Source organism: Triplophysa dalaica, chromosome 1 (genome assembly GCF_015846415.1).
Source record: "Triplophysa dalaica isolate WHDGS20190420 chromosome 1, ASM1584641v1, whole genome shotgun sequence".
In the NCBI taxonomy this organism is placed as follows: Eukaryota; Metazoa; Chordata; class Actinopteri; order Cypriniformes; family Nemacheilidae; genus Triplophysa; species Triplophysa dalaica.
In genome coordinates, this window is record NC_079542.1 from 32311962 (window position 1) to 32332846 (window position 20885).

Below are 20885 nucleotides of genomic sequence, written 5' to 3' on the forward strand. Positions count from 1 at the left end.
AGAGGGTAGGGGACCTCCAAGCATTCTCTGTGTCCCCGGATTGCCTTAAATTCGGCCCTGGTAACTCTCACGTTATCTTGAGACCCAGGCCCGGATACGTGCCCAAAGTTCCCACTTCTCCCTTTGGGGACCAAGTGGTGGACTTGCAGGCGCTCCCCACTGGGGAGGAAGACCCAACCCCATCCGTGTTGTGTCCTGGACCGCACGCAGAGCTTCAGTAGCTCTGACCAGCTCCTTGTTTGTGTTGGAGGACAGCAGAAGGGGAAGGCTGTCTCCAAGCAGAGTCTGGCGCACTGGGTCGTGAATGCCGTTACGACGGCATTTCGATCTCAGAATCTCCCATGCCCATTGGCAGTGAGGGCTCACTCCACCGGAGTTTAGCCACCTCCTGGGCACTGGCAGAAGCACCTCTCTAGCAGACATCTGTAGAGCTACGGGTTGGGCTACGCCCAAACACCTTCGCAAGGGTTAACAACCTTCGCGTAAACCCGGTGTCAGCCCACGTCCTGCGTGGCGACATGTAGGACTGGCATCCGGGGGGGCGTATGCCTGCGAAAGCACCTTCCCACCCTCCAAGAGGTTGGGTCAGTGTGCTATTTACCCTTTTCTTCTTACCCAAACACATGGCTAAGAAAATTGGTACCTCACCAACCTTCCTTCTTACCCAGACACTGGTTAAGAACAGGCACTCCATCCATCACTAAGCAAGCACCTCCTGGGGGTTGGCTGGGCAGAGCAGCCTTCCCCCTTAGGCCGGGAAACCTTATGACCTATCACAGATAGTTCTAACCGGACCTGTGCTATCGGACGCAGTAACACCCCCTCCGTGGGCTGTTCCGTCTGTTATACCCTCATGACAATGGTTCCCACACATGGTAACCCATGAGCTTCCCCAGGTGGACCTCCACCTCGCGGCACTACCCAGTCCGCCCGTTCCATGCGTTCTCCTCCAAGGACGAGACCATATCATATCTCCACCATATTCCTCCCCACAGGTAGGAGGTGGCCTCTGCAGCGCTTCTCTGATTAAGAGTTGCGCTTTTCCCGGTGTAAACCCGAGCCGGACGGCCTCTCGCCTGTAGAGAGCTAAGGCCCCGTCCGTGAAAGGTTACCGGTCAGGGCTGTACCCATCTTTCTCCCAGAAAGCTCTGGAACCCCCCGACCACCACACTGGTAGGTTACAAGTTTCACGAAAGCGTCGAGCTGACACGCCCAGGCTTGTTACCGTCGCTTCGCTGAGATTGTGACGCGATACAGCGTTTGTGGCGTTTTCCATAGATAACCCCATCTGTCGTTCTCGACACAACGTCGAGAGACCGACAGAAAGGGAACGTCTTGGTTACGTATGTAACCTCAGTTCCCTGATGGAGGGAACGAGACGTTGTGTCCCTTATGCCACAAACACGTATCGTATTCTGCTGCAGTCGTGAGAGGATCTCAGGCTCTTCAGAACAAGAGGTAAATGAATGCTGCACGCCGGCTTCCTTTTATACCGGATATCCGGGGGCGGAGCCCGGCATGCAAATTTCATTCGCCAAATTTCATTGGCCTTTTCTATAGTAGTCAGAGTTGATTGGTTCTCAAGGGCGAACCCCATCTGTCGTTCTCGACACAACGTCTCGTTCCCTCCATCAGGGAACTGAGGTTACATACGTAACCAAGACGTTTTGCCCAATCAATTGAATCTCTAGAGTGGATCAGTATAAGCTGTTCGCGATCAAGTTACATCTCTGGAAGAAGTTTTACACATCAATTTTAAATCGACTTTCTTAAGTAATGTTTTTAACATGTTAGCGTCTGTTGTTTAACGTTACATAGTTGCTGCTAAACTTGAGACATGGTCCAAATACAGTTGTTATGTTCAAATGTTAGTTGTAAAATGCATCGCGTTTCAGAAGACTTGTGACCGACATAATTTCTGTAAAGCTTATTCATTAAAGAGTACTCTGAATCCATGTTTATGCCTAAATCCATGTTTGTGTCTCTTAGTACTATGCATGCACATGATTAATCATCAATGGCCAACACTTCATACAGCAAATGGTCAGCATATGTTATTCTATCTATGTTTTTGTCTTCTCCATTTAGTTCGTATTTATGAACAAGGAATTAAGGTGATTTTAATTGCAGTAAGTGTTTGGTGTTGGCTGGGGAAGGGTTAACAGACGTTATTGGGCCTTCCGCTATATTGCTTGTCTTGATAGCTTACGTGTGTGAGTGATATTGCATACGGGAAGGGGAGCAGAAGCTCATTTGCATTTAAAGAGACACACATAAAAACAGGGCGTTTTCCATTGCAGCCACAAATGGTAATGTTCAACATATTTTAATGAAAGATATGTGGTGTATTTTGAGCAGAAACTTTAGAGACATTCTGGGGATACCACTGACTATTTTTACATTGCAGAAAACACCTGGATTTGAGGCACTTTAAACATTATATCTTGTTATTCCAATTGGATTTTCACTTAGGCTGTTACTTTATCTCTGAATTGATCACTTTATCTTTTAAGGGATTTGTATTTATTATAAGCCACAGTTCAGTCAATGGAGTAAATGTACTAGCTGAAGACTTTCTAAAGGCCAATGCCATGAACCCTTTACTTCAGAGTTCAACACCACACTTCAACATCTCTTGTTTCTCTACAAAGGGCTCAAAAAGATTTGTCAGCACCCTAAAGGGTCATTACTGAGGCATGACAGGCTCTGCACCGCCCACTATACACACCGTACAATTAACTTATTATTTTCCCTGTCCCCATTCAGGTCCTTTCAGTCACTTCTGCTATTTGGACTCTATTATGAGATTATTATAGGCATCTGTTGTTTGTGTACTGTGCAGATTTCCTCTGAGTTCCCTGCAGATTTCTGCAAAATTTGAACACACCTTCCCATGACACACACGCACTCTTTGTTTAGCTAATTTCTATGCAAAAAAACAATCATGGCTATTTCCATCCTTTCTGTGATGCTTTAGATTTGAAGAGGTGGTTTTCTGCTACATATTTAATGCTGTTTTACAGCCCTCTGGAATACTTCATTCTGACATTCTTCATTCACTTTTCTTTCAACTTAAAGGTGTGCTGCAACAATGTGTCATGCATTCTGACTTCTTTACAATGTTAAACGTGCTGTCTTCTCATGCTTAACTTGTCAAAAAACGAGCTGGGCATATTAAGTAGTATTTCTGTGCTCGATACACGCCCCCAGCGATCATACAGGTTTCAGAAAGTTTTTTCGAACATATAAAACTGTTATGTAACAACTTCTCTTAGTCCCGTATTGGACATGTTCTTCCGGAAAAGCATGTGGCAAGCCCAGAGCAGGAGAAGGAGAGAAGGAGCATATGTTCGCGAAGTTCTTGTGTTTGTTTGTTCACTGCATTTGGTTGATGAATATTATATAAATTATCTGGAGATCGTTTGAAACTGATATATGGAGCCCTCCCAGCGCTAAAAGATGCTGGACATGAACTGCATGCTGTGAGTGAAACTGATGTCTGTGTTTTGTTGGCAATGTGCTTTAGTTCAGCCTGCCCCTATACCCCCTCCCCCGGATGCGCCATATGATTTCGGAAGTAATCATACAGCTGTATCTATCTTTTATAAATGTCTGAAACTAAATTCTCATTGAAGATACGATGTATGCAATACTACTCTATAGGTAGATTAATATGAGATGGCAGAAACCCCGTGTGTTAGGGCCGCTTTAAGTGTACATGTGATGCTTAAATGTTTCTCAACAAACTAAAATAATACAATAATAATATTTTTTAATGTTTACTTAAAGAAACATTTCACCCAACAAAATAAAATGTGTCTATAGTCTACTCACTGACAGAGCCGATCCTTCCTAAATGCAGAGAACACAGTTTGTGTAGGGCCCCTGCATCACCAATGGGGCCCCCTTGAGTACCGAATTAAAACCCTAAACAAGAAACTATTTTTAAAACTTGTGGATTCAACTTTAGAGGAATCATTTAGATTTTTTTTTTAATATGTAATTTATTTAATTACTGTTACATATTTGTATTGTTTATCACGCGGTGGGCGGCAGCCAGGTAAAGACATGCGTGTTATATTTTTATTGTTTACAGTTGAATGTTTATATTAAATTTTAATTATTTGTAAAAGGGCCCCTCACAAGTTTGCTTAGGGCCCCCAGACGTCTAGGATCGACACTGCTAAGACACATGCATGCACAAACACATACTCACACTTCCATCGCTGCAGGGTTTCAGCTCTTTCCAGAAGGTCTGCATGTGGGTCAGATCAATCTTGTTCAGAGGGAGGGACACCTCTCCTATAGGGTCATTTCTGCTAAAACGGTCATAATCCAGCACCTGCAGGTACAACGTACGCTGCACCACCTTCTCGTAGGGGAATCCTGAGAGACAGATGAAAGTATCGCACGTAAATGAGTTTACTGATCAATATGAGGTCTGCTGATGTACAAAACAGCCGCAGCTTTAGTTCTCAGTCAGTTCACTGCCTATCTAACATGTTGCACATAAATAAAACAAAATAAATATAAAGACAGAATGAGGTGCATTTAGATTGCTTCACTTAACAAGCAGCTCACCCAAAAACAAAAATTCTGTCATCATTTATTTAACCTCATTTCATTCTTAAATGTGACTCTTTGTTCTGTGAAACACAAAAGATATTTTGAAAAATGTCTCAGGGATTTTGTCTGTACAATGGAAGTCAAAAGGGTTTAATGTTGTTTGGTTTTCAACGTTCTTGTTTTTCTTTTGTGTTCTGCAGAAGAAAAAAAGTCATAGTTTTGAATGTGATAATGTTGAATTGTTTTGTAAACTTTCCTTTTAACCCTTTACTTGCAAAAGTTTCTCAAGTAACCACTTATTGTGCTTTAAATTCGTTAAATAATCAGTTAACTTATTACTTCGGAATGATCTGAACACACAGTTCCAATTATATCTTCTCTGCATAATTGTTAATGAACCGATGAATTATTTCAAATCCAAGTGGGACTACTGTAATAGAACATACCTAATAAATCTATAGGCTAGTCTGCAAAAAGGAAAACCTCAACAAAGGTCAGAAAGACCAAAGAATTCAGGGTGTGTGAGCTGTTGAATAGTGTAAGGGCCTGACCTTCAAATAAAAAGGTCTCATTCCAGTGAGGGTTGAGGTTCTTCCTTTTGACCTTGGTCTCCAGTTTGTGCTTCTTGTCGGGCAAAAGGTAGATTTTTACAAACGGGTCTGAAGTTCCCGAGAAGTCTTTGGCAGGTAGATCCTGACCCTTTAGAATTTTCACTGTTAAGGTGGAATCCTGAAAATTGTAGCCAACGCTGAACTGAATGCGACCCAGCTTCTCACACACGTGCCCTTCGTGTTCCTCTTCCTCAGAGCCTGGGGACAACTTACAAACAGATGGGTAGAGTTTTATTGTTAAACCGCTCAAACACTTTACATTTCATCATTCATTAAAGCTTCAATGCATAACTTTTTTAGGTTTAAATGAACAAACATCAGTAATTGAACTACTATCAGTCTTAAAACCTGTCTCCTTACCTTATATCTATACACAATGGTTAGAATATAAAAAGTGGATTTCATTGGAAATGTCAGATTAACGTGATTTAACTTGAACCTAGTACACAGTAAAACTTTTCACCAATTTCAACGTAACTTAAGCTCAGAAGCTGCCTTAAACCTTTAAATTAATCTAATCGGCTTAACATAGTCACCCGAATTTAAATGATATTCAAATAAATTAAAAATCTAGTTTAACAAACAAAAAAATGATCTTCTAAACTGAGTCAGTTTAATACAATTTAATTTTAAGTGTGTTGTAAAGCCAATATGATTTAACTTTTAAGTTTAAGGCAACTTTTTAACTTAAGTTTAACTTAAAGTTTACAGCCTAAAGGTTAGCACGTAAAGAGAGATTACATTTTTTGTTTCAAACAGAGGTGGCGGTAGAGAGGCAAACGTAACAGATAGCAGCTTTAACATGCCTGTGCTAAATTCTTGAAAGTTTAAGCCACAATGTTTGTAGTACGACTTAAATGTGACACAATATTTTGCGTTACTTTGCAGTCACAAAATAAATAATAGATGATATTCACAAACAAACATTGCATCTACCAAAAATGTTCGCACTATTACCTTGGAAATAACATCCTACAAAGGGCAAAAAAGTTGGTTGGTGGTCTTTACAACCACCTTTGTGATCCATCACTTAACAGGGCTCTGTCAACCGAAGGCATATATTAATGAACTCTCATCCGTGTCAGGACCTCAACTGAATGTTGGGCTTAATTTGACGTGACATGCCCAGTGCCCGATTCCTCCCGAGGGGTACTCAAAAGTACAAGAGCATCTGGCACTCTTTTAAAGAGGAAACACCATCATTAGTCCTCACCATCTCTTTTAAAAGATACCTTATCACCCACGTTATGACACCAGCCCTGACGGTACCCACAACACAATGTACCAAACCTAATTATCAGCCTCGGGTTGAGGCAAGATCTTCCTGACACAGCTCTTCGTGCGACCGACTGCGTTGAAGAAGAACACCAATTACACGAGACGTAGGCCTGTGTTTAAAGGTTTCGCACCCAACCACAAGACTCAAAAAACTAAAAAACTAAAAGTTGAGAAGGGAAAACTTCAAGAGACAATATACAGGGCAAATGTTCTTACCATCAGCATGTCGCTTGTGACAGAGTTGGCCAGGTCCGAGACGGAAGAGTTGGCGTCTGTCCGGCGGTTGCTGTCGTCGGGTGTCTGGCCTTTGGGGCTGCCGCCCGTTTTGTTACCGGCAGATCTGAGACAGAACAACAAGAGGAAAGTGTCACCAAACTGCTAGCAGTCATACGTTTGTGCAAATTGGAAATTTCGGCTAACCTTATTTTATAGTTTTAAAATGGACACGGTGCAATATACATATAAAACTGTAAGTAAATGCCTGACACTTTTGTTGAGTCCAGCAAAAATAGCCATTTATTTCTACTATGTTTCTGCCAGAGTGGGGAGATGAACACCCGCCTTTGACTTTTTATCCCCGGGGAAAGAAACCGAGAAGAAACAAGTGCTGTTGGCACGGCAACGCCCATAGAGATGCAAGCGCACCTGGTGTGTGGAATGCTACGAGGTGCGATTCATCACTGGCGAAATAAACTCATGATGAAAGGACATGGCGTCTTGTGGGAAATGACAGGAAGAGTCGTCATGCTTTTTACACCCCGTCTGAAATAGTCTCAGTCTGAACATTCTTGAGTCATTTGTGCAGTAAAGACGTTCTATTAACAACACCACAGTGAGTTCTTCCAAAACCATTTATTAAATGTACGGACGAACAAGAAAATCATGACACAAAGCTGTTTGAAAAGTCAATATTAAGAATGTTGGTCTAGTATATTGTACGTTGAAGTCCATGTGAAATCTCCAATGTATTCAAGCAAAATAGGGTAGTCAATAATAAAAAATGTAGTGCAGGAATTCTTTCTGTATTTTTTATAAGAATTTCTGTGTTGTCTCGATGGGACTAAATAAAAGGGCAGCTGCAAAGCCCAGCTTTCAAAAAAAGTTTAGCTAACATTCCAGTGAAGTTATGACATTATTTCTGCCAACAATGTATTTCTGCCAACAATGACTAACATTTCTCTACAAACTTTTAAAAATGTTAATATAACATTAAGAACGTCCATATTGTTGACAAACTGCTCTTTTAACATTTTACCAACACCTTTGTAACTTTTTTAGAGAACCGATGTTCTTTTCCTGGTTGCAGGTGACATCCGTTGAAGATTTGCAGAAAGAGATAAACTTGTCCATTAAATGTGAAAGATTTTTGTCGTTGGAATAAAATCATGGGCATAGAATAGGCGGGGGACATGTTGTCAGGGATTTGCAGACTGAACCTAGACGCAGTCAGCAGTTAAAGGGTTAACAAAAACTTTTATTATACTTTTATTATATAAAACACAAAACAAAACCCATGGGTCAAAAAACTAACTAAAACAAAACACTTCCCACAAGGGGCAAAACTAAGAAAGTCCTAAATGACAAGAATAAATAGTCGACAAAACACTGCAGGCAAGACTTGACCATGGAAACTAGATGCTGGGAAATACTCAAAGACACTGAAGGCACAAAACGAACCGGCACGGGACAGAGAGAACTGGGGCTAAAAATAGAGAAATACCACAGAAGATGTGGTACTGTCAAGACTCTGTCCACAGAACTGGACAACTCATGACAAGAAGGACAGAATCATGACACATATCCCCCTCACTTTCAGAAAAAGATGATTCTCGTCCAGTTTCTTACATAGATTTGAGTGAACTAACATTCAGCCAATCACAAGTGAGTGTTACAATCGTTTTTCGTGGACGCGTATCTAGCTCTATGGAAGGGGGAACAGCGTACTGTTGTAGCAGCAACTGAAAACGGGTCCCTTGGCACTGATTTATAAAGGTATGGCCTATATACATGCATTACAAACAAGCTGGTACATCAATAGTGTATGATAAGAGTACTGTATGTGGAAGTAAGGGCACTATTTAGGGTGCAAACCCGTGTTTAACAGGATAAAAGTTCAGAGCTGAACTTTGCGGTTGAAGCATGGAGAAGAACGGTGTCACTCACGGCAGCGATTGATTCATACGCTTGGGCGTAAACTGTAAGCGCAGTTTGGACATCTATAACAAGTAAAGACGCACATACTGTGCTTAAAAAGAACGTTTGAATAGCTGTATTTTCAATTGAACCCCGTCTGTTAAGTGTGTCTCTCTAGCTGTTAACATCTCATAATCAAAACTTAATTTCTCATAAATACCCTGGCTCTATATTGTAATCTGGTGAATGTTGCTTCGGTGAATTTAAGTCTCAATGTCCTGCTGAAGCAACAAAATCAGCATAATCTTGATTTCCTAAGGTAAATATACATACAGTATATGCAATACGTATATTAATATATAAAAGGGTCAAGTCAACTGACGGTGTCCCTGTCCCCCCCACTTTCATAATGCTGTCTACGTCCCTGAATAAAGTGCAGTGATGAATCGAGCAGAATAACACAAGCATTCATTTGGGAATATTGGATTTTTATATTGTCTGTAAATCAAAAATATTAGATAACATCGCTTACAGACCATCAGTAATGGCTCTATTATAGTTTACTTTTTGCAAGACATGTTTATTTAGCCATACTGTAGTGACGTCCCAAGCTACTCCATGTTTCCCCCTACTACATCAATTATGCGATATCTAAGTCCCTTGGATTTCTTATTTCAGCATGAACAAGTAACCTTAGGGTGACCTGGAAGAGATGTGCCCTTTGTAAGCACCCATGCATAAAGCTTTCTCTTTCTAAAATGCATCCATTGGAAGGTCAGCAGGTCTTCAGAGCTTCTACCACATTAACATTTCCTGCAGGGTTCAACCGCAGTTGCATAAGCACATTGTTATTAATCGGCAGACTCGGCCTTGTTGGTTTGTTTAAAGCTACCAAACCCAAAGGTTCTATTGTACACTTTGTAGCAAAGCTTTTGATATCATTCATACTGTATTATTTTTATGAGCTACTCACTAAAGTGACAGGAGAGGAATTTATTGTTTTTGACATTAACCTCACATCACAACAGCCGGTACTGATCTGTGCCGCTCTTGGTGACAGTAGCCAGCCACCTGGGGAGTATTTAACCGGGGTTGGACACAATTCAAAAGCAAATAAGATTTAGGGGCAAAGACAGCTTGGAATTAACAAACTAAATGTCTGAATCAGCAACATGATTCGGTAAGAACACATTTGTTAAACATCCAATTTGGTCTAACTGATCGAATAACATATGTTCTGTTTCAGACTGGCAAACATTATTAAAATCTTTAGAAAATAATCATTAGACTTTGGCACAGGTGCTGTTTGACAGCGATTTTATAGAGTATATTTTTAAACTGTATATTAATTCATTGACATTTTCTTTGTCACAGCCGTGTCTACTGAGACATTTCTGCTGGCATACAGCATGTATTTCTAATTGTTTCCTACATGAGCGCAGCATTTTTTGAAAACACCAGCAGCTAGCGTTCTTTTCTGGCATTTTGTGCCAGCGCCTGTCGTTTTCAGCTGCGTAGAAGCACCTCGGTGTTCGAAACATGAGGTTGCAGGTTAGTTAACGTATGTCAAATGATGTAAAGCTGACATTTTCAGCAAAATCCACCTAAGACAATTTATAAATCATTGTTATAAGCTATATTTTGGGGCACAGCATGAAGTTTTTAACCATAATTGACACCTTTCCCAGCTAGCACACATACGTTTGTAAGACGTCTGCTAAAGATCTGGAGATCTGGAAAACATCTGCTATGTAAAAACATCTGCTAAAAATCTTGGAAAGAGCAGCTTTACATCCATTCTAAATCATAAACATCGTACAGATGTCTATTAGATGTCTGTATGACATCTAACAGCAGACGTCTCCAAGACGTAGTGCAGATGTAAATGCAGACATCATATAGATGTCTCCCAGATGTATGTGTGCCATCAGGGTAAGTTCATAACAGTTTTGTTTTGTTGACATATTGTTTTCTGTGATACAGCATGTCACAAATGCTGTGTCATATGATTTATCATTTGTGTCAAATGAAATGTATGTTTATATGCTCTCCTTCTTGTCACTTTGGATAAAAGCGTCTGCCAAATGAATAAATGTAAAATGTTAATCATGAAGCGTATGAAAATGTGCACTTGTATTTTACTGCCAAAATATTTTTTTTTATTTGAAAAGTTCTGCAAGCACACTTACATAAACTCACAAAGCTCCGCAGTTAAGACTTGCCAAGCACTAAATGTGAGTTTTTGACAGCTTGTTTGTAACTTTAATTGGAACGGCCACATACAATGTTTTCGAGTACTGGCTTCTCAATAATAATTTTTGGATAGAAAAATATTTTTTTACAGAACTTTATGTGGTGACACACTGCCAGACAAATTTATGGACATTTCATTAGATTTATTTTTCACACTTTAAATTCCCATTGAAATTAAAAATGACCATTCTTATTTTTTCATGAAATATTGCAGCATTTATAGTAAATCAAGCTTATCAATGTGGGTCAATTTCTTTTTCAAATTCATCTTCAGTTAAAATCTTAAAATTCCGCCCTGAAAAGACTATCCCTCTCAAATGACGTAAATTAGATGGCTTGGCTGGAGCATCTGTTAACTGTAAGTTCCTTTGGATAAAAGCATCTGCTAAATGACTAAATGTATATGTCATTCTTTTGCCAGTTGCATTTCAAAATGAATGCAACAGCGGTTTAACACATCCAATCAATTCGCAGTGAAAAACGCAAGCCACGCCCACTATTTTTTTCCTTTGAAATTCATTTTCACTTGGAAATGTGACAGAATATGGAAGTAAAAACAATCGCTTCCGAACTTACAGTTTTGCGGGGACTTTGAAATAACTGTTAAGCAATCAAAACTATAAAATGACATAAAGGGAATGCAGTACTTCAGCATTGAGCAAAACATGTAAATGAACACAAAACTCTCACATTTAAGATGCTTTTAAGAAATTACCGTCACCACAGACTACAGCTCTGTGCATTCTCTCAACCAATGGCATTGGTGCATTATGGGATTGAACAGATTTAAGGAGTTCCCATTTATTCTAGACACATCCTATACTTTTCCTTCACTATCTGGTATTTTCAAGTATTTCAAGAATTTAAATGATTGTGGTGTATGAAATGTATGTGTTAGTAAAATGAATATTTGTGTATGAAAGCCATAAAAGCTTCAAAATAAGAAATCTGAATTCAGTCAAGTGTGCGAAAGTTGTGATTGAATCCCCTGCAAAATCAAGACCAAAATGGCCGACTTCCTGTTCTTTATTTGGTTTCCTCCACTCACCCAGTTTTGGCTGTTTTATACCCTGCCGAAAATATTTCAAAATCAAACTCTAAAAATTAGGTCATTCCGTCCTAGCACATGCCTGGGAATTCATTGGACGTTGTTTCCTGACTTTTGCTTACAGGCAATACTTCCAAGTGCCCACCAATTATTTCTGCAAGGGAGTAATGTGAGTCTTGAATTGTGAGTCTACAATTATCATCATCATTACAGGAAATTGGACCACACAATCCTGAGCCCATATCATTTCTTCTGAAACAACTGCCAGAAAGAGTGGGTGAAACAAAGCCTGCGTGGAGCATCGTTAGAACCCAATGCTCTCTGTGTCGGCCAAATCGTGTTACAAATTGTGAGGACGTTGAAGTCGAGGGGAGGATGTGCGTGGGAGAAAGCTGTTGTTGGGAATAATCAAGGTTCTGGTATGAACACTAGAGACATTCAGGATTCGGAATATTAGATTAGATCGTATCTTCACAGCACAATATCAAAGCCACAGTTCTGATTGAAACGCCCCTTTTGCTCTCCAGTGGTTATATGAATCTGGGTGAATCAGATTTAAACGGATACTAGACATTGTCTTTTCAAACTATTGCTCCCCGGAGGCGAATTTTTTTCCGCTGAGGTTGATCTTTTAGTGCGCTTTTCTTCACCGGAGACTTGAAAGCTAAGAGGGATTCTCTTGTTCTTGGTTCAGTCTTTAATAAAATGTTTCCACTCGCATTAAGCCGCTTGGGATTAGTAATGTACCTGCTGGTTCAACATCCATGACAAATGACCAGCTGTCATTCATTTCCAATAAAAATGTGCAGATTTTCATCATCACCCACTGCTGATGTGATTTGGCCATGCAAAGTATTGTGAACCAATAAGTAAAAGTTTCCTCTTTACTGTCACTGTTTTGTGATGATATTAGGAATTTATGTCAAATTTACTTAAAGTTCACCGAATTGTATATTTAAAGTAAAATCAATTCAGACCCAAATAATTGCAATTGAAACTGAAATAGGAACAGTAGTGTAGAACAAGAATATATAAATAGTAAGCAAGAAATATGAGATTAAAGGGACAGTTCACCCGATGTGAATTCACGATACAGTGATTCACAACCCTATAAGAGTGTGATTTGACATACTGTTAAAAACAACAGTTCCAGATTTAAAGACAGAAATAGTGACGGAACACTATTGAAAGATGACCGAGATAAAAAGATCATGCGAGATGAGCGTGACACAGTGAAGACGTGTTGATACACACATACGTGAGGCAGAATCTTGACTATCAACATGTGGAGAGACTGAGGATGAGATGCTAAAGATGGCCACTGCATGATGGATGATGTTCTCATGAATACCTAATAGCCTGTGCAGAGCAGAATCCCACACGCATGAGTGAACTGCTGGAATGTTGTCATTGTTTTGAACCACATGTTCTTTAGCATGATCTCTAATAATAGACCAATCAGACTGACCAATATTTTTACAGCAAGATTTGTAGATGCATTTCGTGAAACCCGTTTTTAATATAAATGTGAAGCGGATGTGTTTAATTCAAAACAACTTGTTACTTTTTCTTAGAAAGTATTAAATCAGATCGAGTCTCTGAGGGGCAAACCTCCAAACAGAGATTTTCTGCTAATCTTACCTGAGGGTATTTCTCAGATGAATTCTCAAGATCTAATGTGTGACCTACTCAAAGACTTCTGTGTGCTTGGCAGCTTGAACCCATTTTCTCTCTCTCTCTCTCTCTCTCTCTCTCTCTCTCTCTCTCTCTCTCTCTCTCTTAATTAGAGATGCTTTCCAAAGCACACATAATGATTATAATTCACATACTTCAGAATGGGAATTTAAACTCTAACCTTAAACCCGTAATTTAAATTTGGCTTGATTTACATTAATGATTGCATGTGCGTCCACCCTAGCAACAACCCATAACACCCTAGCAACCACCCATCAATCACTATGTTTTGAGAGTGAGCAAGCATCACTCACGTTTCCCATCTGGTTGCTCACTTGTAGTTTGCTTCTCTTGGTACTTTTAGTCCAGTCCAGAAAAGAAAATGAATCATTTTAGTCCTGGTTTGTTTAGCACAGCATCTCCTTGCAGAATTCCATTATTATCAACAAGACTGCCAATTTAATATTATTAAACCATGTATTTAAATATACAATAAAATAAGAGTCTTGAAAACATCAATCTGTTGATTTGTGTACTGCATTGAGAGTGAAGTTCATCATGTGATGCATAAGGAGAAGAGAACAGATCTCGAGACGTGGTCAAGGGGACGCTGACATCTCCCCGTCTGCGGTTCTTATTTGATCGCACGTCTCTGTTAGTTAGCTGGACAGCTGCTGCCCCACATCTCATTTTAAATTAAATTTCTTTACTTCCCCGCAATTAAAAGGACTCTGACATGTATGCGCATGAGGGAATTTTAAAGGAACAGGATTATATGTCTTCACAATTTATAAATCACAATAAGTCATTTTTTGGTTTAATAAATCCTCACATCTTCTGATTTTGATATTCTTTGTCATAAACAATTTTAGTAAGAGATCCATATATATTGTATTGTATAGAGTACTGTATGAAGATATGTCCAGCTCATGTTTATGTTCAAATCATCAATAATTGCCTACAAAAATGTGTGGGAATATACTGGAAAATACAGTGTAATATATTAGATAACACAGTTTCATACATTGGAAGCAAATGGGAGATGTGAGGGCTGGAAATTCCTCCTATTGCATTATATAATATTTTTACTTATTGTCACATGTATATAATGAACAATGTATTATATAATATATTTTTCAATATAAATTAAATGATATGGACAGTATAGGATGGTCCACCCAAAAATGAAAAATCTGACATCATTTACTCACCCTCAAGTTGTTCCATAACTGTATACATTTATTCTGTTGAACACAAAAGACAGTTTGAAGAATGCGGGAAACTAAACAGTTCTGGGACACCATTGACTACCATTGTAGTTTTCGTATAATGGTAGGTACAGGGCCCCAGAACTGTTTGGTTGCAAAATTAAATCTCAAGGTTTTAAAACAACTTTAGGGTGAAAATAATGAGAGAATTTAATTTTTTGAGTAAACTATCCCTTTAATATAAATAAAACACACAATGTGTGACTGGAGCCTGTAGGGATCGCAAGCCATACGATAACCAGCCTTGAGCCACTGTTTTATGTACAGGAGCCATCAAAAAAGGACATAATCATTCACTCAATCCAGTAAAAAAGAGCAAAACAACGGCACTATAGATAAGAAGCGCAGATCACACAGAAATTTTACATCCACAACATAACCTAAAGCACCAGAGCTGTGAATCACGTAACCGAGAAAGCAATATATCCCGGACAGATAAAGTCAGCTCATATAAAAGAAGTGCCAATGGCCTGTCGGACACATATGCAGCGCACATCGCGGCCGCTGAACCGTGTAGCCTAGCCCATATTAGCTCATCTTCCTCTGTGAACTCCAGCATGTTGGGGTACAGACAGTGTCGAACAGTATTTATGTCCTCTGCGCCCGCGTCTCCGAGGACACAAGCAGGCTAAGCCCAATACGGTCACGCCTGGCCGGTCTTTATTTCCATATCACTAGGAGGATGATCCTGAACCAACCCTGGCCAGCTGAGCGCTTCCATAGCTGTCTGTGCATGTGTGTATGTGTCCGACAGTGACTTAAACTGTCCGTCTCGACATGATGCTTCTGCACTGAAATGACACACAGTGGAGAATCCTGTAACATCGAGGTGAGGAAGATCACAGATGATTAGCAGACTGGATATGTGGGAGCAGGTTTCTGGAAATCCATGTCAGATCCACTGTAAGCCTGACATTTCACCATCATTAACCTTCGGAATGACTGTATTGTTGAAGCCGAGAAAAAACTTTGACATTTAATATTACCTGAGCTTTATTGTGAGAACCCAAAATCATCACCATCATTGCTCAGACAAAATGAATGAGAGAAAAACACGGTCAAAAGGCGTGTCGGCATCCTTTATATTATTTTATGGATATATCTCGCCTGCATTTCAATAATGGCAGGATGTCCAGGGATCATCACTTGTCGAAAAGCTCCTGTGTGTCCACGGCACTAAGTTCAGCACCATGGACAGCAAACAAATTGCTCATTACATCAACTCCGAACTGGAGAACAACTAAAGATGGGGTCCGAGACCCCTAAGGGTCCACAACGTGGTGCAAATTATGCAGTTTTGCGGCTATCAAAGTTAACGTGTTAATATATTAATTATTATATGTAATAATATAGTTATTTATTCACACCAAGTATGAATTAATAATATTATTAAATACTATTAACATTAATTAAAAATAATAATTGGTTACTTGAAATGCTTACAGTTGTTTATTTTACTGACAGCTTTAGTTTTTAACGGTAAGATGTATTAAAAAATTTAATAGTATTAACATTAATTAAAAATAATAATTGGTTACTGGAAATGCTTACAGTTGTTTATTTTACTGACAGCTTTAGTTTTTAACGGTAAGATGTATTAAAAAATGTGTGTATAGTTTGGAGTTTCTTAACTAAAAAAAAACCTACGTGGGGTGAAATATGGGTTGAAACCATCCAGGTTTTTTCACACTGTGCAACACATTCAAGGTCCCGGTGTCCCAGATCTGGAAAGAACAAACTTATAATTTCTCTCTCAAACTTTTAGACACATTTTAAGGCTAAACTGGGAAGCCCTAGTCCCACAAGAAGACTTTTGATAAGCATAATCTTGTACATGATTCTTACGATTCTGGCCAAGAAGCATCTACATATGTCTATTGGGGGTCTCAGCTAAAACTCTGCTCATGATTGACAACATTGACGGGTCCCATCAGCCTGCATCACAATTCACACATCTACATAATATAATTGCTTCAGTCAGGGCCAATACAGTTAATACAAAGAAATCAACATAAAATATGCCATAGCCAAATTGACTTATTTTCAATTGTACTCCCTATAGCCAGATAAAAACGAAAAATGCACACAACTTAGATTTGACAGTTACCCCCTTTTCAGCTTTATAGAGGAACCACAACGACAACGGAAATTTGAAATAACACTGCTGCCTTTTTAGTCAAGCTATTTCAAATCTAAAATCAGCTTAACTAAACATCACTGTATTAACAACTTTTTTAACAAACTTATTAACACTCAGGTGTCAACAGACAGTGGGTTTATAGGTCCGAGCCCAATAACAGGCTGCTGGCTATGATAACTCCTTTCCTCAACCTCATAAGTGCATCATAAGAAAAGAAAAAAATAGCACGAATCCTCTGAATATAATCACATAAAGAAGCGACACTTCATACTAGACAGGCACACATAAAATATGTACAGAATAAACAGTTGTTATAGTGGCAGGGCGAATGGCAAATACAGTATTTTGTAACCAGGAACAATGCGATAACGTGCCATAGGATAAAATCTACTATTTAGACAAACATTTTGGCCAAATCAGCAGTAGGGTAAAACTGCAACTAGCGTAGCGTGTAGCTGCGCCTAATCTGAATATTTATGGGTCCAAAATCCCTCTACAGATGTAAATGAAACACCAAATATGTCAGGGCTGGGTCCCAGATTTTTATCCAGAAATATCCATCTGACAATTAAAATACAAAATAAATAATTATTATTAAATACGTTCAAAATACTTGATTGTATAATCTTTTCAATAATTATTTATTTAATAACATAAAAATGTAAAAATTATGCATGCAATGAATTGTGATTATATATATGCAACGCCAGAATATGTGATTGCCTCCCCAGTTGAGCCAGCCTAGTACCAGCTTCATTTCGGCTTTGACTTTATCGCATCATTTTAAGTGGACAGACTTGATAGAAACTTCCCTGTTGTTGAAACTAAGGGTCCATTTACACTAAGGTAACTGTAAAGCTAAGTTTCAGAAATCATTCTTATTTAAAGGCATTGTACATGCTAAAAACGTAATGTTATCATTCATTAATGTGGTTGCTAATATATCATTCTTGGTGTGAATAGGTTCCAACCCTGGTTGGACCACAGTGTTGAAAAATGCAGCTAATCCTCATCAATCATTTCTCATAAGTCTGTATGAGTGTCGAGTCGATCATGTACAGTACATCATATAACTGTGAGCGCTACACAATGCTCAAATAACTCCTCTAATAAACTCCACGAGGGGCAAATATATAAACTGGGCTGGAGCGCTGGCGGTACAGATGTTGAATTTGATGTTACACTCATTTCATAGCTGCCTCGCAAAATCGCTAATGCAACCAAATGCCAATCCATAATCATAAAACAGGTTTATCCTCTCATCATCACACTTTGTCCAACATGCTCTCCTGTATCATAATCACGCTCATAAGAGCCTCACATGGGAGAATATAATAGCAAGATATAATTGAGCTGTGGCCGGTGGATATTGATACAGATGCATTTCTCATATCGTGCGCGTCACGGCTATACGCTGATGAATGATTTTGAAGCAGATTGATTCGGCGGGGCACCGGGGGAGTGGAGCCGGTCGATGGAGGAGCTTCAGGCCGCTTTTAAACTGTGATTTATTTCAAACTGGGCCACGGAAGGGCGGAGACAACAGAACACGGGACTGAGAGAGTAAAGAAGCACGATTATTTTAACACAGAATGTAAAAGAGCTTTGATGAAGAGCTTTGGGTGTCAAGGGTGCAGGTTGAGACACCGTCTGGTCTGAATGAGGATGTCACTTTCTCTTCCTCTCAGGAGTCGAGTTAATCACTCTGTAGGTGTTTTTGGTCACCTAGTCTATGATGCGCTGAACTTTATATAGGAAACTATTGTAATGAAAGATGCTAATGAATGAAGTTTGCATTCTATAGCCTATGCTGTTTAAGTTCATGCAAAATGAAAGTTGTTGATGATTTTACTGCGGCAACAGCTTGGTTGTTTTGTCAAATATTTTATTTTATTTGTGCAAAAATTACCTGTCACGTTTACAGTATTTCAGGCTCTCTAAATCAAGGCTTCCCAAAGTTTAGAAGGGTAAAACACTGTCTACACCGGACGCGTCATGACACACAGCTTGCCACATCCAGTGTTGACAAAATGTAAAATTATAATGGGTTCTAGTGCGTTCTATTGTCTTTTGTCATGTCGCATCATATGCCGCATCCGGTGTAGACATGGTAAGGTTACCCTAAGACATATAGAAAAATGTAAATAAAATGATATATATTATGTATATAAAGTCTTTTTAATAATCAACATCTATTATCTGTTTGTAAATGTTTTCTATGAACTATAAGCAAAAATACAGTAGAATACTAAAGTATTTTAGTATAAACGGTTTTGTCCGTAACCAAAATCTTTCCTCAAGTAAAAGTACAAGTAACTAGAGAAATTGTTACTCAAGTAAAAGTAAAAGTCACTATTTAAAAAATTTCTTGAGTAAAAGTAAAAAAGTATGCAATGAAAAACCTACTCAAGTAGCTAATTACTTAGTTACTTTGTATCTGATTATATAGGCCTATTATTCATTAAATTAATATTAATGCCAATATTTTAATATTCAATTTAAATCAATATTTTTAATCATCATAAGCAGATATCTTTGCAATATACACACAGAGATTAAAGAACAGATAAACACAGAAGAGACAAGCATGTCTATAAATTTCATCTAGTCTTCAACTTAATGAAATTTAATTGGCAAAATTGTCCATGTCAAACTAAAGTGAACCAGCAGAGTTTTGCGTTTAAAATGGATTTAATAAAATGATCTAGAACATTTGCAGTGCTCTCTTAAATGAAATACGTGTCACGTGTGTACGTTGTGAAACGCTCTTACCTGTAAACAAACAGTAAACAATGAACCACACACCCAACAACAAGTTTTCTTCCTTCTGTTCTTTAAATTTATATTCCTGCAAGCCCACGTCTCTGTGTCTGACAGGTAACACGCATGTTGATGTGTCTGATGACCAGGTTGCGCGGATATGACGGGCATTTATCATTGCTGGCAATATGACACATTTCTGTTTTGATTGTATGGATATAGATTAATATCCACTTCATCCAACAACTGAACAAATCATTTGAACTGATTCATTAGCCTATTCAAATGGTTGTGCACATTGTTCAATTAATGCTTTCAAAAGTATTGACTCAAAAGAATCAATCACTCGTGAATGCCCTTGAAATAAACATCTCGTTTTAAAATGCATATTTTAATGAAGGAACATAGGAACGTCACGCAATGTAACGAAGTAAAAGTACAGATTTTCTCTTAGAAATGTACACAAGTAAGAGTAAAAGTACACACTTTAAAGTTTACTTTAAAAGTACATATTTTCCAAGATGTTAATCAACTAAATGTAACGAAGTAAATGTAGCGCGTTACTACCCACCTCTGATCTTTACAACACAAACAATAAACGTTGCTGTCTATACACACTTTTGTGACCCCATCTTATCTTCCGGTACATATCACAATCAATAGAGTGCCTGTAGATTATTTCTGATCAGAGTCAAAAGAAACTGAGGAGAACCGTAACTTGGCTAAACTTGTCTCTCCAATATTTTGGCGGCTGGGATGAGAATCAGCACAAATCTGAGGCCATGGTTCTCAGTCTATATTAAGTCTATAATATATAATGTATCATAAATATATGGTAAAGTTTAAAACTATATTATTAGTTGGAATAATCAAACATTATATAACCCAAGGCCTGGATACAAAACCGCTACGGCTAGTTTGAGAAGCACTGCTCTAAATTATTTTTTTAGTTCTTTAATTCCCAGCAGCCACCACCAGTGTGTCCTTGAGCAAGACACTTTACTCCATGTCCCTGTTATAAGTGCACTGTACGTCGCTTTGGATAAAAGCGTCTGCCAAATGACTAAATGTAAATTTAAATGTAAATATTTATCTCTTTTAAAATAAGATTCTATATATTTGATTTCCAGGCTTATTCTTGAAGAAAGAAGGCT

General features: G+C 38.7%; 1 protein-coding gene across 1 annotated transcript in view; it reads right to left on the bottom strand.

Moving 5' to 3' along the window:
- Window positions 1–20885, bottom strand: part of syt7b (synaptotagmin VIIb) — a 117273-nt gene that overhangs the window by 10863 nt on the left and 85525 nt on the right. Inside the window, exons 8-10 of the mRNA XM_056752449.1 lie at window positions 6672–6795; window positions 5118–5385; window positions 4217–4386 (exon numbers count right to left, since the gene is read on the bottom strand). Of these exons, the coding sequence (XP_056608427.1) occupies window positions 4217–4386; window positions 5118–5385; window positions 6672–6795 (562 nt within the window). The remainder of the gene's footprint in view (window positions 1–4216; window positions 4387–5117; window positions 5386–6671; window positions 6796–20885) is intronic.